The sequence below is a fragment of the Convolutriloba macropyga genome, chromosome 15 (assembly GCF_964194025.1).
Source record: "Convolutriloba macropyga chromosome 15, txConMacr16.3, whole genome shotgun sequence".
NCBI classification, from domain to species: domain Eukaryota; kingdom Metazoa; phylum Xenacoelomorpha; order Acoela; family Convolutidae; genus Convolutriloba; species Convolutriloba macropyga.
The window spans coordinates 9,600,330-9,624,941 of NC_134482.1; the positions used below are offsets into that span (position 1 = coordinate 9,600,330).

At 38.1% G+C, this 24,612-nt stretch overlaps 2 protein-coding genes across 2 annotated transcripts in view; one reads left to right on the plus strand and one right to left on the minus strand.

Annotated features, from left to right (window-relative positions):
• Window positions 1–1,359: 1,359 nt before the first annotated feature.
• LOC142353989 (uncharacterized) overlaps window positions 1,360–24,612 on the plus strand; it is a 29,891-nt gene continuing 6,638 nt past the window's right edge. Inside the window, exon 1 of the mRNA XM_075406230.1 lies at window positions 1,360–1,440. The gene's annotated coding sequence lies outside the window, so the exon portion shown is untranslated. The remainder of the gene's footprint in view (window positions 1,441–24,612) is intronic.
• On the minus strand, window positions 11,171–22,702 carry LOC142354593 (uncharacterized). The gene is made up of 3 exons (XM_075406921.1): window positions 22,208–22,702; window positions 12,045–14,375; window positions 11,171–11,977 (listed from the first exon to the last, which is right to left on the minus strand). The coding sequence occupies exons 1-3, from the start codon at window positions 22,700–22,702 to the stop codon at window positions 11,171–11,173; spliced, it is 3,633 nt and encodes a 1,210-aa protein (XP_075263036.1).

Genomic DNA, 24,612 nt, shown 5'->3' on the forward strand with positions numbered 1-24,612 from the left:
TTTAGTTAAAAACCCTAAATAATTTGGTGATATGAGAAGCTACAATTTCCTGAAACGCTTTTTCGGTGCCATCCTCCAGAACGTATATGATTACCTTTTCACATACTAGGATCATATTTGACTTCTTTGTCTTCATACATGGATCATTTGTGTTTTAAAGCGTGTATTCTTGCTTTTCATGAATGTTTAATCTATTATTTCTTGGATTTCAAACTAGGGTCATATATAAAAACTTGGATTTCATACAAGGATCATATATGATTTCTTTGCTTTCATACTAGGATCGTACTGGGAAATCAAGTATGATCAGTACGAAATCATATATGATCTTCGTATGAAATCAAAAAAGTTTCAACCCGGGTTGTTTGCTTTTTCGATAATTATTGGGATATTTTTATAAAATTGATCTGCAAAAATTTTTCACATTGTAAGAAAACTTCGTTATCCATGCAATCTTTTTTTTAAAGGTTGTAAAATGCAGTTTAAAAGTATTATGTAAATTGAGCATTCGATTATACTGACCAAATATGCATTCAAAGGATTGAAAATTTTAATCTTTGGTTGATGAAATTTATCATCATCATGTACCTGTCAATGTTTTTTACGGATTTGCTGAAGTCGATTTGCTTTTTTAAATAACAGAAGTAATTCTTAACGTCCATAATCTATCTACCATATTAGACTATGATCCGGAAAGAATTACAGACTGATATGGCATGAGACTACCATATTTGGAAGCGGTGATTTTATGCAAAACCAGCCGAAGCGAAGAAAAAAATAGCAATGTATCGAAGCGATATGATACGGCATTTACTATAAAAGAGTGGTGATACAATTGATACGAAGTTATCTGAATCTATAAAAAGCAACTAACTATTTATTATATTTTATTGTGAGACAGTTAGAAACGGCAGCTTAAAAATAGGCGACCATCAGAAAAAAATCGATCTAAATGAATTAATGTGAGATAAGTTTACGGCTACTATGTGAAAAGTTTCTTCACATGCAAGAGCAAGCAAGATTTTTTTTACAAAAAAACAGGTCCATGGAGTTGAAGGATTATACATTTCTCCAGTCTGTTTAAGTTATCACTAAATTGATCGGTGAAAAAATTTAAATAAAATTCAAGTAAAAAATTAGAGCCATGACTGTTCAATTTGAGCCTCAAATACTGTGTTTATTTTGAACTAACGTGCTGTTAATATAGCATTTGATCAAACGTCTATGGCATGTACAAAACTAAAACTAGATTTTGTAGCTTAAAACTTTCATCAAAACTCTTACAAACAAAACCATTAAGAAATAAAAACAACTCACTTTTTTTTATAGAACAATATTTTTTTCATAAGCGATAATAACCTCTTTTCTTCAACTAACATTGATTCAGTTGAAACGTTAAATGTGAACTGTCTTTAGCGCTGCCAAAAACGTCAGATTGAGGTGAGTCAAAAATTTAGTTATGTGTTTTTAGAGAGCCCAGTCCTAGAACGTTACAAAATATTGCCTGATTTACTTTTGTAAAAGGTTTACTTAATTGTTTGTAAATCGTTCACGTAAATCGTTCAAACATGGACTATTTACGTTTTGAGGAGGAAAGGTCTTAGCAGCAATAAGGATATAGAAAGGACACTAAAAATTGTTGTACTTGATAATTTAAAAAATTACTGCGAGACCAGATAAGAAAAACTTGTTGTTACATTAAGTTAATAGAGCTCAGCTTGCGTGGGATTGCAAAAACGGAAATGAGAAAGAGACGCGTAGAATTAAAAAGTGGAAATCATAAAGATTTCTGAAATTTATTATCCTATTCACAATTCCACTAGACTATTTAGAACATTTCAGTGAAAGAAGTCTTTACTGGGAACGATAGTAACTGTATAATTCTAATGCTCTTGAAAAGAATAAAGGTTTCGATAACGCTCTTTATTCAATTCCGAAATGGCTTAGTCGAGTATTCATAGTACTTTCCTCCGCTGTCAAATTTTAAAATTTCTCGGAAATCCTCAGATAATTATTCTGTTGATTGGATTTTTTCGATAAAATGATAATTTTGCTTCAGTGTAAACTAAAATTGTGTGTTTGTGTTCATCTTATCCACTGAAACATTCATAGCGGGCTCAATGACAGCTTCTATCTGTACTTTGTTGATGTTGTCCTTCATTTCCTGGTTTTTTCGTCGAAAAATGCTCTTGATTATTGGTTGTCGATCTTGAAACACACGGTTGTGAGCGGCTGTCTTTTGCCAATGGTTGGACAGATGTCTGAATTCTCGGCAATCATAGCACTGAATGGCAAAAGTCCTAGTTCGGAAGCTTTTTGATCTCCCAGGGCTCTAACTTTGAATTCCTGGTGGTGGATGGGACTCAAAGAGTGGCTCCAGTTTTTGGTGTAGCTTCTTGACTGGAACTCAAAACTTTTTGCTAAGACCAGCGGATAAAATTAGGGTGGTTGACTCATCTGGATATTGTTCACTTCTTGTCTTTTGTATCCGCCTTTCGTCCCGACATGATGCTGAACTCCACCCTACTGATTGTATCCAAAGCAATCGCACGTTGCGTGTAGCCGAATGAAAACCAGGCTCTTTCTTAACGAGCGTGTATCCAATTTCACCATCCACGAGCTCTTCTCTAACTCATCTCTATTCGTTTTTTGTTGACCTGTTAGTTCATGATGGTGGGCATGTCTGCTAATTATCTTGCAAACTATTTTTGAGAAATAATGAATGAATTCCGATTCCACCAGCTGCTTGTTTTTGAATTTAGTTTGTTCACTCCTTGAATTTGAAAATTTATGATTCTTTTGCTGAGGGCAAACGGAACTTCGACTCTTGTCAGGTCTGGCTGTCTTTGCACTTGTGGAAAGTTCTCTTTTGGAGTGTCGAAGTTTTCGTCCAAAGCACAACTGTTCAAGTACGTTGCTGAGGCTTCATGTCGTCTTTAATCATCAGTTGTTTTCATTTGATTTGGTCTTTAAATGTCGCATCCATCTTTGACAACTCTCCAAGTCTCAGCTGTGCGTCGAAAAGTTTGACCAAGTGTGCTGCAGCAAAGTTGTTATTTTCTATTTTTGTTTTTTCAGGATTTTTCTATTTATTACATTTAATGCACCAGCACAAAAAAGTGAATAATGGGCGAAAAAATAACGCACGAAGCAGCTGTGATTTTTCGTGCGTTATTCACTTTTTTGTGCTGGTGCCTTAAATGTAATAAATAGAAAAATCCATGATTTTTAAATTCCGTTCTTTATGGGCATTTAATGTTCATGACGGTGGTCTATTCTACTGAAAACTTCGATTCATATGTCGGCCTAAGAAAATTCAGTATATTAAGCAACTCTGGAAGGCCTAGTCAAAACACGAGACTACTGCTCATCAAAAGAAAAGAAAGATTTATATGAATTCCTTCGTTCAATTCCTAAATGAAGTTTGTCGGGGCGTTATAGTGCTTTAGCTAATTTGAAAAAGTGAAAAGTTAGCCGATGTTTTAATGACAGTTTAGTTTGAGTGATATTCTATGGTTGTCAAAAACCTTATCACCAACGAAAATAAGTGGTGATTTTAGGATTCGGAGAGAAAAACAAGTTTCTCGATTCAACTGTTTAGTTACTTGATCAGCCAGTTTACTTGAACCAAAAATGAAATTGATGTGAACAACTCATTTGCATTCATTCCACAGTCCTACCAGACAATTATCAACAGACTCGTATAGAACGGTAAGCCTTTGCCAATCATGTATTTAAGGTCACTGCAGACTATGTAAAAGTCTACCTTGATCATCCGTTCTGGGCTACATAGGTCGACCTAATTCGCCAAATCTTCTCAAGTCCTGGTCTCAGGGGTCGTCACTGTTCGTCTCCTGGGATGAGATAGGGCTGTAAACAACCCTAGAGACCAGTTGTTCTGGTGATGCCCGAAGTCGTCACTGTTTTTGTCCCTGCATCGATGCTGGCCTTCTGCTTCGCTTTAACCTTGCCTGCTAGTTGATCGATTGACCCTTCTTTTAGTCGAATGCCACCTATAAAAGGGCCATATGGATGGTTAAATTAAACTTGAAATAAACATTATCACAGATAGATATACTAAAATGAGAATAAGATTTCTAAAGCTACTTGGACCGTTGGCTTATCCCTTTTTTGGAGTTCAAAATTAATTGAGAGTTGCCTAGTATTGGATAATACTGGGTTCTTGTTCCTGTAAAGCAGGATCCTGTTTCTGCATATGCCAAACTACGGAACATAAAATCTATTTTACCAAACACAATTTTATCTCCTACAAAATTTAGTAAGAATCTAAAATGAGGAAACAGTAAAAAATAGCCTTGTTAATTTAACAAAGAAGTGATTTTTTAACCAAGGAAACTAATTTTGAACAAACTTCACAAACTTCAGGAAAGCAATAGAGGTCCGTTAATTCTCTCGTTATTTACATTAAAACTAGAAAATATGTCTCCTACATAATTTTTTTCACAATTAATAATAATAATAATAAATTGTTTACGGATTACGCATGATACAACAGGGCATTTACATAATTTATTTATTTTCAAATGTCAAAAGCGCTCCGAAAGGACACCATTGACCCCTATGGATCGTTTTCAGGCTCCTTTGTTCGTTTACAGACAGTACACAAAGAAATAAAATTACTCACAAAGCAAGCAAAAAAGAGCTGGCAAAAAATGAACAAAATCTGTACTGGTAATCTATGTTTGATTGTGATATTTATAATCATATCGCAAAATGGAAGTCCTTCGTGAGCTTGATACTATTAGACACTACTTCGAGCTTCTTAGCTATTTATTTTGCGAGTGAGATTATGAAGAAACGATCTGTGAATCAATATTTTTATTCAACCTTTACAATGAGTTTAAATTACTTTGTCAATATTATCTTTGTACTGTTTTTGCATTGAAAAACAATTTTGGGTCGAAGATAATTCAAGGTTAGGGTTATCTTTGTTAGTTTCCGAAAACTCCTAAATTTATTTCTCTGTTCCTACTTTTAATAAAAATTTTTAAAAAGTTCTGTTCATCAGTGGAAGTCATAAGATATAAATAATACGCTCCTCTAACGCTTTGACGAGGAAAGATCATAGAAGCAATAAAAAGGACACTAAAGTCGTTTGAACGTGATAAATAGTTTAAAAAAACGTGCGAGTTGAGAGGAAAATGTTATAGAATCTGAATATTTAGGGTGGAGGTTTTACCCTATTCACAATTCCACAATTGTTCCTAGAATCTATCTTGGAGAAAACTACTGGACTGGATAGTAACTTCACAAAACCTACTACTCTTAACTAGACTGAAGGGTTATACCAGGCCCTCCGTTCAAGTCCTAAATAAAGTATTTTCAGGCGCTATAGAACTGTAGTCAATTGCTAATAATAATGTTATTAAAATAGGTTGGTAATGCCTTTCTATGTTATATGATATTTTAGCTTCTAAGAAATGCTTTACAAAATGAAATAAATTGGTGACTCTAAGATTGAGAATTATACCAGGTCCTCAATTAACTTTCTAATTAATCGATCAACCAATATACTTAAAACAAATAGTAGATGACGTGAAGAGCTCGTCGGTGTTCACTCCACAGCTCAACCAGACGAGTATTAACCAACTTGATAGAACGTTAAGACATTGCCCATCAGGTACTTCAAGTTACAGCAGACCTTTTTAATTGTCTACTTGGTTCACCATTCCATACTACATGGGTTAATTTAACTTGCCAAGTCTTCTACGAGCAGGCAGGCCTACCCTCAGAGTGGCTTCACTATGCGGTCTCCTGGAAGGAGCTTGGCCGATTAATACTCTGAGAAATCAATCGTCTTGATGTTGTCCTGGACTCGGTGCTGTCCTCCAGTCCGTTAACCTAACTTAACCTAATTATTGATTGGTTGATCACTACTTTACTAGTCACCAAACTAATTTAAATCCAATAAATTGAAGCTAGATTGAGTATGATTTCAGATCCTTAGAGATGTATTGTGAAGTTACTAAAGTTGTACAAGTACGCTTTTGATTAACAGAAAACCGAAAGAAACGATTAAGTTTTACCCAGTCCTAATTATTACAAGACTATGGTTCCTTCAAAACAACTAGTTACAAATGCCTATGATTGCCACGTATCAAGTGTTTAACAAATATCTACTAGATACCAGTTTAAACTCTACTAATTTATAAGAAAAGGTCCAAAAAGAGAAAGTAGTTGAAAATTTGCTAAGTTAAATTAACGAAAAGTATAATTACCAGGGTATACTAGTTTCAACAATTATTACAAGTTCAGTACCACGACAGAGATCTGTTAACTCACTCCAAAAATTCGATTATCACGACAATATAACTATTTTCAGACTGATTTTGGTTACAAAAATTGGCTAAAATTGAGCCGTATATATACTGCTAATCTATGTTTGGTTATGATAGTTTAGTCCTATTTTTACCAAATGTTCCGAATCTTTGTGAGAAAAATACCTTTTTGGGAAAAATTTTCAGAAGGTCATTCATGACTTTGATAACTTAGGCCCCTAATTTGGGTTTTTAATCCAATATTACGTGGGTGAGAATTTTGGTGTTCAATCCATGATATAATCTTTATCAGAATCAATATTTACTTATTCAACCATTCTCATCAGTTTGAATTTCTTTACCATTATTATCTTTGTACAGTTTCAAATTTAGAATTCGCTTTTTTGTTGGGAATAATTCAAGGTCAGTATTAATTTGGTTCTTTTCCGAAAAAAGCTTAAGTTTAACTTTCCGTTCCTACATCCCACCCATCCGGACTAAACTATTCTCCTGAATAGTACAATAAAGTGAAATTAGAGTATAAGTATATAAAAGCACCATCACCATATTTTGGTACGACAGTCTTTTTTCTTTTAATCAGCGCTTGTCTCCTCATTTCGCATTCTCTCAACTAAGTTTAATCTCTCCTCAAACTGCATGTCAGTTCCGATATCTCGTTGATCATCGTTGGGCAAATTATGAATATGTTTCGTAGTGTTCTTGGACTGGTAACACTTCTTCCCTGTCCAGACAGCCAGAAGGACAAAAGCAAGACACCATAAAGAGAAACCAAGCAGATCAGCCAGCTCTTTAAATGTAAGCAGTGTTGACCCATGGCCAAAGGATTTGCAGTTGTTTTCGTCAGAAAGTTGTTGATGGATTTTGTCTACCATCTCACTGACTAATTCAGGCGTGACATCAAGCGTAGGGACATCCTTGAGTGCCGATCTGATCCTATGCAAGATCAAGTTCCGGCTCTCTTCTGTAGGAGTGACCGCTGGAATGCTCGGGATGTCGAAAGCGGTATCCAGTAGTTCGGGAGTTGTGATTGTTGTTATTAGTCCACTGTGTTGAAGACAAAATGCTGGATCGGGCAACATGACCAGTCCATTCTGCGGGTGAACCGGTTTTCCATTGCAGGGGGATGCACTAGGCAACTTTTACAGGCTGGTACACGGTTTGAAAACTTTCTGCCCCCACTGTACGTTATGTTATAAAGAAATTAATGATCGTCTGCCGCGTTGAGGAGGTACATAGAGTTCCCAAGGTAGATTGCTGTCGGTAAAATTGGCAATTCGGTTACTTCTCGTGTGCAAGTCTTCAAAGCAGCCACCTCGTGATTGTATAGGAGTGAAGTCAAGCAGAGTTGATCTTGCGCGCTCACTAACGCTACTGGCTTAGTACAAAGTCTAAGCAATTGTGTCCCCCAACAAGACAGATATTCCTCACTCTTCATTTCGGCATAGCTTTCTTCTCGCCTTGATACGATCAAATAGTTCCTTTCTAATTTTAGAGTTGCGGCCGTTGTTGTGTTCTTGATTGGTTGCGGCAGAGGGATTGCTTTGTAGGCATCGTGGATTGGTTCACCACTGTACATTGGCACCTCCATTGTGATTAACAGTCCGTGTGGATTGGAAAAAACATTTCTCACTAAGGGCAGGCTGTAAAGTAAACTTGAGTGGTCGTATGGGATTGAACACTTTTTGTCTCCCAGCTTCAGAGTTGTAATTATTTTCCGTAAATCCTCGTAGGGTACTAGTGCGGTTGGCAGTGTTCCTTTGGATAACACGCCAATGCTTGTAATAAACATGTTTCTCTGTTCCGTCAAATATAGTGTTTGTACTTGCAACTCACTGTGCATAGCATTGAGAGTCCACGATACGTTGTTAATTGCACTTTGGGCGCGAAAGGCATACATAAAAACGTCAGACCTTCGATGATCACCGGCTTGGGCTTGTTGTATTCCTTCCATTGTTTTTTGAAGCATCTCCAGGTTTGTTTGCAGAATCTCAAAGTTATCCTTTGAATAGTTTAGCACTTTTCGTGTGTCTTCATGAAGCTTCAAACTACTGCTGGCCATGACCTGAATAGCCTCTTTTTCTTCGTTGTGCAGGTGAACCATTCTTGATTCCAAATAGTGCAACCGTCCTTCCAGTTGTTCCATCTTTCGCTTGGAGCTTTCACACAGACCAAAAATTGAGAGTAGCTTGCAACCTGCTTTTTCCAGTAAGGGTTCCAAAGTTCTCGCCGTCGCAGCTCCCATTGCAAACAGCAGTGGTGATCGTCTCTGTCGCTGAAGAGTGATAGTCTGGTTTACAAACGATGCTACTTCTTTGACAAGCTTTGTCCTTTCTTTCTCTGCTCTTTCGTATTCCGTCTGAATAGATGAGATTATTCCGTCAAAGTGGTGCTGTAATAGTGCGCTTATTTCTGGGTTGTTGCAAAACTGGGAGCTCTTCCATGTTTTCTGTTCCAATTGCTGAAGTTTTGAAGAGAATTTATAAATTGGTCGGAGATCCACGTTTAACAGCTTTGGAAGTGGGACTGCGATATCCACAGTCAGATATGAGTCAGCCAATGAAACTGGAGTTTGAGGTTGGAAGAGAACATGCGCAGTAGTTCGTGCACTCTCCGCTGTTTGCTGTCGTACCGCAAGTATTAATATAAATATCACAAAGTTGTACATCTAAACACTACTATGGTTAATTACTGCGCTAAACCTAGATAGCATTTTTTCTGTATTAGAAAGAGTGCTACATTCTACAAAAATTCCCCCACATTCCCTGAAATGTATTCGAGCTAATTAGTTCTTTTCATGATACCGGTGTTACAGTAACTTGCAAGATAGTTTTTTTTTAATTTGGTGCTATTCAAATATGTTTTACGATTGCCCCAGTCGTTAATAGAAATTTCGGCTCATCTTTCGATCTTTACATTTTTTAGGCAATGCTATATAGAGAAACTTAATCAAGTTTCTTTTTTTTTAAACGACATATATATATATATATATATATATATATTTATATATATATATATATACATATATATATATATATATATATATAAATATATATATATATATATATTTTTTATTCGTCGTCGATTCCGAATCGTTTTGGGTATTTCACTGCGCGTCTTTCTCGGGTTTTAGCGATGGAGTTTACGGTTTCGTCAGTTTTGGTTCCCAAAAGTTCTGCAAATGTTTTTGGTTTGCGTATTTCCCTTTTGGCGCTTGCAGGTGTTGACTGTCTTTCACTGAGGTCCCTCAAGACATTTTTTGGCTTGTGTGTTCGTTGGGGCAGTGGTGTAGAGTCAATCTCTTTGGCTCGGGTTACAAAAGGAGTCTGGTTCTCTTGGGTTGTTGCTTGTTCCGGAGTGTTCGGTTCTGCTCCTATGTTAGTCTTAGTGGGCCTTTTAGTTGAATGTTCTGGCTCTGCAAAGAGATCGTAGAAAAAATCTTCATCTTCGACCATCCATTTGAAGGGACTCTCTTGTTTGGGTCGTTTTGATATAACTTTTGGAGTGAAAGTTTGATTGTTTACTTCAATGGGAACTTCCTGGTCATTTGTATTCTGGCGGCTGGGCCATTTCTCCTGATGTGATGATCTCGTTTCCATTCTGGCTAATTCGTCTTCCTCCTTCAAAGGCTTCAATCGATTGTAGTGGACTATCTGCCATTTCTTTGCATTCGCATCCTTTGAAATTTTGTAATTGACCTCTGACGTCTTCTCAATGATGTTGTACGGTCCGTCCCATGGAAGGAAGAATTTTTTTGATTTCGCTTTGTGGGGTGCAAAAAGCCAGACTCTCTCTCCCGGCTTCAATTTCTCTCCAAAAACGTTTTTCTGATACATATCTTTCTGTCTTTCTTGCTTGTAACCAAGTGTCTCTCTAGCATTCATATGTGCTTCTCTGAATTGCTCGTTGAGCCATCTTGCGAATTCGTATTTGGCAATTTCGTGACCAGGTGCTTTCGGGAGTAGCAGGTCAATCGGGTATTTGCATTCTTGTCCAAACACAAGGGAGAATGGCGTCTGTCCTTTTGTTTTGTGTACGGTCGTATTATAGACGAAGTTGAGATAGGGAATCATTTGATCCCAGCTACTTGGATTGTTTGCGCAATATTTGAAAATAACATCCGCAACAACTCTGTTGTGACGTTCTACCATACCATTTCCCTGCGGGTGATATGGAGATGTTCTTGTCTTCTCTATTCCAAAAATTTTGCACATTTCTAGTAGCAGTTTGCTACAGAAGTTTGATCCTTGGTCGGTGTGTAGGCAATCAGGTGCTCCAAACGTCAAAACCAATTTCTCCACAATTGCTCTAGCAACATCTTCGGCCGTAGTTCTTTCTAAGGGAACGCAAACCACGTATTTTGTGAAATAGTCCGTCAACACGAGTATGTATTTTGCACCGCTTGTCTTCGCTCGGGTAACAGGACCTAGGATATCTGCTGCCACTTTGCTTAATCGGATCCCAACGTTGATGGTCTGGAGAGGGGCTATTCTTTTCTTTCCAGCGGTACTTCGTGCTTGACACAGGGTGCAGTTCTCACATTTTCGTTCAATGTCTTTTCTCATATTGGGTCACCAAAACCTCTGTCTTGCCCTGTCCAAGGTTTTTTGAAAAGCAAAATGGCCTCCACTGAGTTTTGAATCGTGAAGTTGTTCCAAAACTGTCTCTCTGAGTTCCTGCGTTACTACAAGTTGTTTTTGTGTTGTATTGCTTCCTTCTACATGCCACTTCCTGTACAGCACGCCATCAGTCAGTTCCATCTGGTCCCAAAGGCCCCACATCGCTACTGCATCTTCTCCTTGTGCTTTTGCGTTTGCTTTCTTGATTTTTAAGTCTCTCAGCGGATTTTGGTCTGGATGTTTCTCAGCGTTTGCCTATTGCAAGATAAGACGTAAGCAGGGATCGTTTCTTTGAGCCAGTATAAGTGAGTTTACGTCTTCTTGAAATTGGATACTCATTGGTTCGTTCGTGTCCTCTACTGTAACTAAGTTAATTCTTCCGAGGGCGTTTTCCAAAGTGTTAGCTGATGGGCAACTTCCAAACATATCCAGTCTCTCAGCTTCAGTTAGCTCAGGTGTGATGCTGCACTGTCTTGACAGTCCATCTGCATTCCCGTGCTTGTCTCCTGGTCTATGTACTACTTGAAAATCAAACTCTTGCAGTCTTTGTAGCATCCTGAATATCATCCCGTCATTGTTTTGTCTAAATAACCACTGTAGCGATGCATGATCTGTTCTGAGCACAAATTGAGTTCCCCAAATGTAAGGCTTGAACCATTTCATCGCCTGAATGACTGCTAATGCTTCTCTTTTTGTTGTTGAGTAACGACATTCTGCTGGGGTCAAAACTCTGCTTGCGAAAGCCACTGGGTATTCTACTCCATCGACAATTTTCGAGAGTACTGCCCCAAGACTGTTGTCACTTGCATCCGTGTCCACAATAAAAGGAGAGTTGTAGTCCGGATGCTTGAGTACTGAGCTATCAAGCAAAGCCGCTTTCAGTTTTTCGAACGCATTATGGCATTCAGGGTTCCAAGTGAAACGGCTGTTCTTTTTTGTTATCTGGTGAACAGGTTTCGCTATCCCAGCGAAGTCTTTGATGAACCGTCTGTAGTAACTGCAAAATCCAATAAAAAGCCTCACTTCGGTAACGTTTTCTGGTCGTTTCCAGTCAGTCTCGTACTGCAACGAGTTTGTTTTCATCTGGTGCAATTCCCTCTGGGCTCAGTTTGTATCCCAGATAGGTTACGGATTCTTGAAAGAGGCGGCATTTCTTGGGTTTGAGTTTAAGATTGGCCTGGCGGAGAGCGTGAAAAACGAGGCGCATGTGTTTTTCGTGTTCCTCCACATTCCTACTAAACACCATAACGTCGTCCAAGAAGATGAGGACGAACGAGAAGAGATATTCATTGAAGATGCTTGTCATAAGTCGCTGGAAGGTTCCCGGTGCATTGCGAAGTCCAAATGGAAGTCTGAGGTACTCATAGTGTCCACCATCGGGAGTGACGAACGCAATTTTTGGTATAGCACTCTCAGCTAATGGGACCTGCCAATATCCAGAGGCTAGGTCGAGGCTTGAGAAAATCGTTGCTCCGTGAAGATTATCCAGTATCTGGTCAATTCGCGGAAGGGGAAAAGCGTCTTTCTTTGTTACTTCGTTTAGTCGTCGGAAGTCTGTGCACATTCGATTGCTCCCATCCTTTTTGGTAACGAGAACGATTGGTGCACTGTACGGGCTGTTTGATGGTCGGATAATATTTCGTGCCAACATGTCCTCAATCTCCTTCTTAACCACAGTGATCTTTCCAGGTGCAAGTCTATGGGGTGCAAGCTTGATGGGCAGCGTATCACCTGTGTCAATTTCATGCTGAGCCAAGTGTGTCTGTCCAAGTTCGTTGTCGTTCATTGCAAACACATCTCTGAACTCTCGTAGCAGTGTTCTTCTGTCGTCAGTTTGTTGGTTCCTGTCTGGAATTGCTAAAGAACAAATCTGTTCCAACTCTTCATCGCATGATAAGGTTAGGTTTGTTTCTGCAGTTGCCCTGTGCTGTGTTTCTTCCATTGTTTCAATTTGATCAAGACCAGATTCTACTTCCGTCTCACAAAGATGTACGTGCCTGGGGACTTCAGGTTTACAGGCAAATTGCAAATTTACAACATTGCTTTCTTTCTCCATCATGAGCTGCTTAGAGTGGAAGTCGATTGATACTTTATTCTCCTCCATCACCTGGGTTCCAAGTATCAAAGGCACGTCTGTGTTTGGGGTCACCAGGAGATCGGCTTTTACTTTTACCCCGGTGTCGAACGTTATTTCGCCAGTAAAAACGCCAAGTATTTCGAAAGGATCATTGGTGGCCGAAAGAACTTGTTCTCGGAAAGGTCTGAGTTTGGAACGCTGTTCGTACTGTGAGTAAGCTTTTTCTGATAGAATGTTCACATTGCTCCCAGTATCCACTAACGCTTTGTGTTTATGTCCGTCAAGATCAACCATCACGTAGACTGTAGGTCCAAAGACTGCTTCGGCTTGAACTTTGTTGATACTGCTCAGTTGTTCTGGGTTCGCTCTCTGTAAAATGCTTTTTAGGATTGGTTGTCTATCGGTGTCCAAGTTTGCGGATATACCCGGTTGTATTGTTCCTTTCTGCGGGCACTGATTGGACAAGTGCCGAAACTCGCGGCAATTATAGCACTGCATCGGAGACATTCTGGGTCGAAAGCCTTCCGGTCTTCCCGGACTTCTACTCTGAAATCTGGGTTGACTTGATTCGGATAGAAATCTTGTTTGGGTCTCAAGAATCTTTTCCATGATCTGTGTATGTCGCTCTTGCTGCTCCAGCATCTTTTTGAAGCTTCTGGTCTGAAACTCGATCATTTGATTGAAACCCGATGACAGACTGGTGTTGAGTGCTCTAAAGTCAGCTGCTACTGACTCATCATGATCTTGTTCACCCTTTGTCCATCTCACATGTCCGTTTCTTCGTCCTCGCAGTCGACTGGATTCCGCTTTACTGATGGCGTCTAGAGCAATGGCCCGTTGTGTAGCTGCATTGAAGCTTCCCGGTTCTTCCTTCAGGAGTGTGTATCTGATTTCGCTGTCCAACAGTCCGTCTACAAAAGCATCTTTGTTAGCTTCCTGTCGTCCCGCAACATCAAGATGAGCATTGGCTGCCTCTCCTAACTTACGAACTCGCCTTGAGAACTCTTGGATTGACTCTGATTCCAATTGTTGAAGATTTTTGAATTCGGTGCGGGCACTCCTTGCATTGGGAAAGTCGCCGATTCTGTTGTTAAGAGCGTTCAGAACTCTCGCTATGGTTGGGGCTGGTTGTCCTTGCACTTGTTGAAAGTAATGATTGGGGAGATTGTAATACTCATCTAACGCATAACTGTTCAAACAAGTGGGCAAGACCTCGCGTTGTCTCTGGTCATCCCAATTATTGGCATTTGACATGGATTCGAAGTGTCGAACCCATCTTTCGAAACTCTCGAAGTCGCGGCTGGGGTATCGGAGGGGTGTGAGAAGGGGTGGTGCTACGACTATTTGCTGCTGATTGTCCGCTTGTTTCTGTTGTTGCTGTTGCTGGTTGTTTGGTGCGTTGTTCATTTTTGGTAATTGAAGTAATTTTCGATGCAAAACCAAATGACACGAAAAAAATATGTAGATGAGTTTTACCTTTGGAACGTATTCCAAAGATCTAATTCATCGGTTCTCTAAAATTCTAATTTTTTGTTTTTTTTTTAAAAATGCAAAACCGCCTTCTAATCAGAAGAATCCCTCTGTGGTCGCCAATATAGAATCTGAATATTTAGGGTGGAGGTTTTACCCTATTCACAATTCCACAATTGTTCCTAGAATCTATCTTGGAGAAAACTACTGGACTGGATAGTAACTTCACAAAACCTACTACTCTTAACTAGACTGAAGGGTTATACCAGGCCCTCCGTTCAAGTCCTAAAGAAAGTATTTTCAGGCACTATAGAACTGTAGTCAATTGCTAATAATAATGTTATTAAAATAGGTTGGTAATGCCTTTTTGTGTTAAATGATATTTTAGCTTCTAAGAAATGCTTTACAAAATGAAATAAATTGGTGACTCTAAGATTGAGAATTATACCAGGTCCTCAATTCACTTTCTAATTATTCGATCAACCAATATACTTAAAACAAACAGTAGATGACGTGAAGAGCTCGTCGGTTTTCACTCCAGAGCCCAACCAGACGAGTATTAACCAACTTGATAGAACGTTAAGACATTGCCCATCAGGTACTTCAGGTTACTGCAGACCTTTTTAATTGTCTACTTGGTTCACCATTCCATACTACATGGGTTAACTTAACTTGCCAAGTCTTCTACGAGCAGGCAGGCCTACCCTCAGAGTGGCTTCACTATGCAGTCTCCTGGAAGGAGCTTGGCCGATTAATACTCTGAGAAATCAATCGTCTTGATGTTGTCCTGAACTCGGTGCTGTCCTCCAGTCCGTTAACCTAACTTAACTTAATTATTGATTGGTTGATCACTACTTTACTAGTCACCAAACTAATTTAAATCCAATAAATTGAAGCTAGATTGAGTATGATTTCAGATCCTTAGAGATGCATTGTGAAGTTACTAAAGTTGTACAAGTACGCTTTTGATTAACAGAAAACCGAAAGAAACGATTAAGTTTTACCCAGTCCTAATTATTACACGACTATGGTTCCTTCAAAACAACTAGTTACAAATGCCTATGAGTGCCACGTATCAAGTGTTTAACAAATATCTACTAGATACCAGTTTAAACTCTACTAATTTATAAGAAAAGGTCCAAAAAGAGAAAGTAGTTGAAAATTTGCTAAGTTAAATTAACGAAAAGTATAATTACCAGGGTATACTAGTTTCAACAATTATTACAAGTTCAGTACCACGACAGAGATCTGTTAACTCACTCCAAAATTTCGATTATCACGACAATATAACTATTTTCAGACTGATTTTGGTTACAAAAATTGGCTAAAATTGAGCCGTATATATACTGCTAATCTATGTTTAGTCCTATTTTTACCAAATGTTCCGAATCTTTGTGAGAAAAATACCTTTTTGGGAAAAGTTTTCAGAAGGTCATTCATGACTTTGATAACTTAGGCCCCTAATTTGGGTTTCTAATCCAATATTACGTGGGTGAGAGTTTTGGTGTTCAATCCATGATATAATCTTTATCAGAATCAATATTTACTTATTCAACCATTCTCATCAGTTTAAATTTCTTTACCATTATTATCTTTGTACAGTTTCAAATTTAGAATTTGCTTTTGTGTTGGGAATAATTCAAGGTCAGTATTAATTTGGTTTTGTTTCCGAAAAAAGCTTAAGTTTAACTTTCCATTCCTACAAATGTCTTTATGATATAATTTGTAATCAGTGGTGAGCTTTGGGAAAATAGGAAAAAAAATAGCGTTAAAGAAAGCTGAAATCATATCAATTATGGCTTCAGCTCTTCGTTGTGTTTCGTGAATCTGTTGCAATAACTATATAATTAAAGCCAATCAGATTAAGCGACTTCTTTTTCCAATCATAAAATGAGCAGTAATATAGCTTTGTTTTGTTTCCCCGGGTCATCTATCAAACAACTTTCTTTAATTTCAAACTAGGTCATGTATGATTCTTAGTAATCGTAATAGGTCATTTATGATTTGTATGATTTCTTGGTAGTCATACAAGGATCATACAAAAAATAAAACCTACTATAAATAAACCAAGTATCATACACTTTTTTAAGCATGTATTCTTGCGTTTCATGAATGGTTCATCTATAATTTCTTGGATTTCATACATGGATCATATATGATTTCCTTGGTTTCATTCTAGGATCGTACTAAGAAATCGAGTTTGATCAGTATGAAATCACATATGATCCTTGTATAAAATCAAAGAAATTTCAACCCGGGCTGTTATCAAACGTTAAGTTTTTAGAACGAAGCCTAACTGAGCTTTAAAATCAAAATAGTACTTTATCACATTTTTACGTTTATAGCTGTGTATTACAGCTTGGAATAATGTTAGCTCCTATGTTCATGGCCAGTCTGTTGGTTTGGTGATTTTAATTTTGATATTGTGTTCATCGAATTGTAATTTTGAGTCCAGAACACGTCTTAAGCATACATGTTTGCATTCGTCTTATTTCACTATCAGATTGACTTAATAAACATACACAAATCTCGGATCTATTATGTTTTGCCCCCCCCCCCCCCCCGTTTAGTGAGCATAAATTTAGTGAGCATAATCCCAGACGCACGTACTATTTTCTAACATAGTAACGTGCTATATAACAACGTATAATTTGTAACTGGGGGTCATAAAAAACACTGGGGGGGGGGGCGAAATAGAATAGATCCTACATCTCGTATTGCGTGATCTGTAGTACACGAGATCAAGAATCTCCATTGAAGATTTCGATATTCAACTATTCAAAACGACTTGATATAGAAACCCGCATGTTGCTTAATTTAAAAGTAATGCTTTATATTTTGAAATTATCGTCTAATATATTTGAATACATTGCGTTTTCATTTACCATTTTTCCGTCTTCTTTCACATTTAGTTCACACAAATGGACAAATCTGAAATTAGAATGTTAATTCATATTTGATTACTATTAATATATGTTCGAATTAATTTAAGCATTATATCGAGCATTAAAATGCAATATTTTTAAATAGTATTCAACTGTTTTGTTGGTTGTTCCCTGTTCAATTCTCACTGATATTAACAAGGATTCCTTAGGATGTACCTGTTAACTATTGAAAGAAGCTATTTCGTCATTTTCTATGAAGAGAATTTCACTATTGACGCCTTTCACATATGCAAAGGTCACATTTGAACTTCTCCACATCTGCGACGGTCATTTTTGAGCTTTTCCTAGCAGTCTTTGATGATCACTTTTGGGATTTTTTCACATCTTCGATGGTCATTTTTGACCTTTTCCTAGTCTGTGATGATCACTTTTGGATTTTTTCACATCACTATTGAGAGTCTCCAAGTCTGTGATAATTACTTTCAAAATTCTGCCGCAAAAATCATGTTAACTTTCTAGTCACAGATTTATTTCAGTGCGTAGATAAACCAGGCAGTCTTTAGATAATAGGAATGACTGGTGCTTCAACCGAACATAAAAAATGTAATGAAAGCCGAGGTTGGCTACAAAAATAATCATGATAACTAGGCACAAGGAATTGAACTTTCATAGATCTAATCGGTTGGCCACTCTCGCTCAAACTGGATGATTATCTTATAATTTTTTTGCAAAACGAACGCTTATCTTGAACGGTTTTCTTCCATAACTTAGCAAATCTATTGCGCAAACTTTCAATTCAGCAGTAAATAACGTTTTACGTGTCTTGAACTTCAAATTTTCTTGAGCTGTGAATTAATGCAGTGTCATGTTTTGAAAATTTTGCTTGAGGAGTAAACCATTGGTTAATGTTCTCTATACTTACCATTATTTGGACTGCAATTCAAATGGAAGACCAACTGCCGTCATTTTTTTGAAAAAATTGCAAAAACAGAAAAAAAAACAGGCCAAGATCTCATCGAAAACATAAAGTGAAGAAAATAATCTTCAAAGTATCTTTCTTTTGCACATAAAACTTTCTGTAAAGGCTCAAGCTTCTGCCTCAACTACAACAAAAACTGGCTCAATCAAAAGGTAAGAGAAACCATCAGAATCAAACAAAAAAAAAGCGTGAGCAGATCTGTCAGACAAACTTGAATAAACATGAAAACTAAGCTGGGACCGTTGTAATATGAGACAGAGAACACTCGCTGGTATTTAACAATCAATCACGATGGCTTACGCCTGCCAAGATCATCTAGTAGGGAACATTAGAAGTTTAATCAAATTTACTAATAATTTTTGAATAAACCTATTGCCACCAGTAATTTTCCGCAATTCAGTTGAGTTATTTTAGTGGTCCACTAGGGGTCCGCCTGTTCGTGTATGTTTTTTACTACCGACTTTTGACGTAATACATCTGACTCAGATAAAATTAGGGTCTAGATAAAGATTTGAAGTGCAAAGCCAAATCAGCTATATAGGGTATGGGTTGTTTCCGTTCTTTCTACACTCAAGCTTGGTGAGTACTAGAAAAAAGATTTAGCAGCCCAATTTTGATTGTTGACTATCAATTTGGGACCTGGCGTAGACCACAGCAATTAAAAACTCGCGATCCAATTATTTATTCAGAAACGATAAGAAACTTCTTCAACGTTTGAAACGTTTACAATTGTGACCGTGATTTGCAGTGAAGCGCAACACGTCACGTTGCGATGGAAAAATTGATTTCAAGTCACCAAAAGAAACGGTGCTTTCACGTAGGTGGCGTTCAGGAAGATAAAAAACTCCTGATTTTTTTGCGAAAGAATGTAGGAATCATGGCACTTGTGCTTGAAGCATTTTCTGCGCTTTAAGGAGAACTCGACGACGTAATAAACCGACGACGTAATACTAGAGCAGAAAAACTGACGCAATACTGGAGGAGAAAAAATCCGACACAGAAATAGGGCAGAATTATGGGCAGTTCCAAACACTCGTTGTGCTTAGAACTGGCACTTATTCAAGAATTTGAGCGTTAATTATCGATATGCAGCAACTTGGTTAATCACAAAAAGCAAAAATAAAGCAAACGGTACAAAGGGATGAGTAAATAGCAGAACTGATTGCTACACTCAGAAAACATACCGCACGAAGACCATCAGGCAGTCAGTTTAAGCGCAGTGACAGTAACCCAAAATAAGGAATTTGTAACCATCCTTCAGTTATATTCTGATTGTAATCAGATAAATCAAAACTAACTTGACGACTTTTTTCTCGGCAGACGATCATCGGTATCATTAATTCACCAAATCGTCCAACGGAAACTACAATAACAGGGAACCGATGTCTCGCTGAATTTATTTGGCCTACACGGAACAAAGTATCCGAAGACTGAAAAGTTGCTCTATATAAAAAGGGACTTAAATAAAAAAAACTCTTGCCAAAGGTCTTTGTCTTCCTGTCAGTTTTATTGGGAAGCATTATTTGAAACTAAAACAACCTAAAACAAATTTTCAACCACTCAAGTGTTCTCCCAATCCAATTTGGTTTAATTTAGCATGTTTGGGGTCGTGATGCCTCCCAACAACAAAATCTATTGACAACAAGCTAGTGATATGAAGTGAACATTTGCCTATCCTAGAGAATTTAGGTTCAAACATTACTGAACCTGTGTAAATATATGAGTACAGCGCAGCGTTATCTGACCCGAATGTTAGCCAGCGTGTGCTTATAACGCTCTCCACCTCGTGTCTATTGAAAAAGCGGATAAATTTTCTGTCGCAGCAAAACCAGTGCGCAACAAATTTTACATGGACAATAAAATCAGATTGCTGAACACAACAGAAGGTGCTATTCGAAAGTTTTATTAGTTACAAACACTTCTTTCAGAACAAGGAGTTGAGCATTCCGATAGGATCACCGATGGCGGTGGGGTAAAAGCATCAAAACCGGACAACTTAAAATCAATCTGCAGAAATCGTGAAAGTTGATTCTGAGTTAAAATGCAGTTGGGCCCCGATGGGGCGTTACTGATCATTTTCTTGAGATCAGCAGATGTAACACTAAAAAATGGAAATTCATATTAACCAATGGCGTATATTGTCTCCACCAATCGTCATGTCTGACTCAACTAAAATTTATGATCTTTTCTGTGTTTTAATGAGACGATTTATGAAGAACATCTTGATGTAAAACGGACACAATTGGGACAATGATGAAACGGTGAAGAAACAGAATTCGTACAGTGGAAGGGGCAACTACCTTTTGTAGCTAACAAACTTCGGTAGAAGATATTTCAATACAGCCAAAGAGATAAATAAACTTCATATTTTTGCTGACGCCTACGTGCAATCTCTGTTCTTTGTTATCAAATAAAGGAAATCTCATTCGCCATAGCATTCGTAACATAAAAAAAGGTGTGGCATTGAAGGAACATCTTTAAAACCACTCTTGGAATTGCGTCCAGTGGTCTCATCAGCGATATTCAAAAAGCATATCGTAGACGAACAAGAGAAGAATATGAAGAGTTGCAGTTTTTAGTCGGAGTCAACAATTGTTGTGATGGCTGAAGAATCTCAGCGCAACCGAAATATCACTGCTTCGTTTTCGAACTTTGAGCCGGCCTGGTTCTTCACTGAACCCGATTGTCTGATGATCTCGTTAAAATAATTAGTAGCCCCGACGCCTAAAAACTGTAACTCTAACATTGTTGAGTGAAGAAAAAAAATCCTCAGCGATAATTTATAATAAATCTTGTGCTGGAGATTGAAAGGCTTCAGTCAGTAAAAAACATTGTTGCTGCCTTCTGATGAGAAAGATGGTTTCACTATTAAAACAATTTCGGTCGAAATAAAAATTCAGGTAAATATCATGTGAAACATCATTGTTACTTGTTTCTCATTGGTTAATCAAAAAAGTAGTTTACACCAATATTTGCATAGTAAATGTCAAAATACTGCAATATGTGCTTTCATTGACATAAGCAAGGTTGAAATGTAAGTAATTTTACTGGTCTCTGATGTATGACTTTCGACCATAAACAAACACCTAAGGATAATAGAATAAAGAATTTTAAAAATTTGACAGTAATTAACGAATTATCAAAAAATGCCATTTTTGCACCATATAGGCGGTAATAGTCATATTTGTGGGTTTGATGCTATAAAGTTTGTTAGGTGCATAGATAGCTCTGAAGTAGCGCTAACCGTGAGCCATAGACTCGGGTTGCTGCGGTTTTCCTTCCCAAAATTGCAGCTTGATAAAATTTTGGTCCCAACTTGTAAAACTTTTCAGTTTTGACCCTTTTTGAGTTTTGAAAAATCCTAAGTTTTTTGTCAGTTTCAGGTTATTTCCTGCTTTCTGGTGGCTCATGTTGCAGATTTGAAGTGGCTCTAATAGCATTAGTACTGCTCTGTATACATTGCTCTCAACGGAAACAGAAGTGTTTATTGGCAAAGGAATAATTGAGATAATGGATACAACTGTTGCTGGCTCTGTTTTCAATCTCTGAAACACCATCGTAAAATTATGAGCTAATTTCAATACGGATCTGTTGTTTTCGCCATGTGCCATTTTGATTCTCGCTGATTGTATGACGCCATCGTCGCCTTTGAAGACTTGGATGACTCGTCCCATTTTATATTTGCTTCGTTTTAATGAATCATCTATCATCCAAACAAGTTGTCCTTCCTTCAGTATTCGCACACCTATTGACCACTTCAATTTTTGGTTGCATTGGGGAAGATATCCACGGGTCCATGTTTTCCAGATTATGTCAGCATATAATTGAGCTGTTTTGAAAGATTTTCTCGGGTCACGATATCGCTCACTGGATGGCATAACGGGTGCACTAGCGCTTTCTTGTCCTAGCACCAAATGATCAGGTGTAAGTACTGTCAAAGGGTTAGGTGTAAGTACTGCGATGTCATCTACTGCTTTCGGGGGTCTTGCGTGGAGATTTTGCTCCACAAGACACATTGTTGTGCTTAGTATCACATCTCTGACGTTGTACAAGATTGCAATCATGACTTTCTTGGAACTTTGAACCAGTCTTTTACAGATTCCCCCAATTTTTGGGCTACGGGAAAGTTGAATTTCCAAACGATCTTTTTCTGTGTATATCACCCTTAGTATTAGTTTTTCCCATTCGCCCAGGAATGCCTTCAGCTCCTTGGCTGCCCCTAGGGAGTTTGTGACGTGTTTGCTGATGATGGTAGTTCGGTGGCACGTCTTGCAATGAATCCTGTAACTGCAGCTAGTCATGCCTCGGTGCCCTCTGACTGTGCGACTTCGATATGCACTACTCTCGTCGTTAGACATGTGAAGAGGTAGCACCATCTCCTAAGCTTCGTTGTAAGAACTTCAATTCGATGGTTCCGAAGTAGGCGACTCCAGTGCGGGTGAAAAGGAGAACATGTTTATCAAGTCGTTCTAGAGGTATATCCGCTACCTGTAGGTGGATTGGGTTGGAATTCCTGTGTCTGCATTTGATATATCTCGACTTGATTTTTCTTAAGAATTTCTTAACCTAGCCATCCAGAACTCGTGTCGAAGAATGTATCTCACAAATTTTGTTCTCTCGCTTAGGTTATCCCGATGTGCTCTCTTCAACAGAAGTAGTACAACTGGAGGTTTTGCTGTCAATAAGATAGGATGTTTTTTGTTATTATTGAAAATCTAATGTTTCAGTCAACTTTTCACTCAAAAATCTTTGCAACCTCCTCTTTGAAGCGTGATAGTTTGGCGATTCTCAATGACTTCGAGCTTTCTTTACTCCTCTTTATCGACTTTGAAACATTCGAGAAGCTTTTAGTTTGAACCAATCGAAACAATATTCGCTCTGCTTGATGGATTTCGTCTGTGTTCAGGGGTCCATTCTGCTTTCTCATGAACCTCATGCAGTAGGCGATAAAGTTTCTTTTTCTTTTAAAGCTGCTAGAGCAGTTCTAGTGAAATGGGTAATGAGATTGTGTTTCTGTTGCTACAGCAATGATAGCTTGCTCGGGTTCGAGCTCGTTCTCTTTACAACACAGCTTTGGCCTTTTATCTTTATCCGTTTGTAGCCATGCTCACCACACGGAATCCTGGAGTCCTTGAATGAAAATTCCTCGGGTTTGGGTATCGGCAGGATTTTCGACACCTTTGACATGTCTCCATTGATCCATCGATGAATTTTCCAATATTTCTTTTTCTCTGTTAGCAGCAGACACTTGCTGTTCCTTGTGTAATAACTTGGCTGGCCCCCAATATGTGCCAATTTCAATATGTTTTTTTTGCCACGGTAAGCAATTGACATGGCGTCATCATTATTGCAAACTGCTGGGACACTTTTATTGCCGTGAAAAATCAATTTCTCGACTGACTGCAAGGTTTGCTTTAAATTGAATGCGTCTCCTTAGACGCTGTTGTAATTGCTACTTTGATGAAGTTGAGTCCATGTTGCGTCTTTGGAGCCCTCTTATGCTCATATAAGAAGTTTTTCTCCGCAAATTTGTTGGGGAGTTTATAATGCTTTGACAATTTCGTCAATATTTTGATGAGGTTCGTTTGAACAACATGTTTCACTTTGCTCCGCAATGTTTCTAAACCATTTTGTTGTGCACAAGGCTAATTCGTACCGCTTGCACTCTGATATTCTTGTCTGTTAATAAAAATAGTGTAGTTGACGTTGCTCGTCAACCCAAAGGGTCTCATTCACCAGATCGGTTTTTCGGCCATTTTGGAGATGAATAAATGGTACATATACTCTTTTGTTAACTCCCTTGTGTTTTATGCTGGATGAGCCTTTGTTCTGTGCAGAACCAAAGTGTTCTTGGATGCATTTCATGGGTCTGTCAATTTCCTCAATTGCTTCATTGAGAGTCTCTACAAACTTCTCCGCTTTTGAACCGCTCTTGGTCTTGTTTTGTACTAGCACTTTGTTTTAGCTGAATCGCCAAGCCTTGATTCTGAATTCGGAAAGAGTCTGAAAGCAAATGTAGCTTCTCTAGCTCTTTCATTGAATATGCAACTTCCAAATATCTCGATATATTCATTATTGGGTCTGAATTTTTTTATCTGATTGTGACCTGGTGTTAATTTGTCTGATTTTGCAAGTTGAGACCCTATACTTCTATTGTTTAATGCTTTCAGATTTTGTCCTCAACTGCTTGCGGGAATCTGTAAATTTCAACTGAAAACAAGTAATTCAAAGACGCTGTTCTTCTGCTACTCCATGACTTACATTTGGAGCTACTGGAGTTAGACCT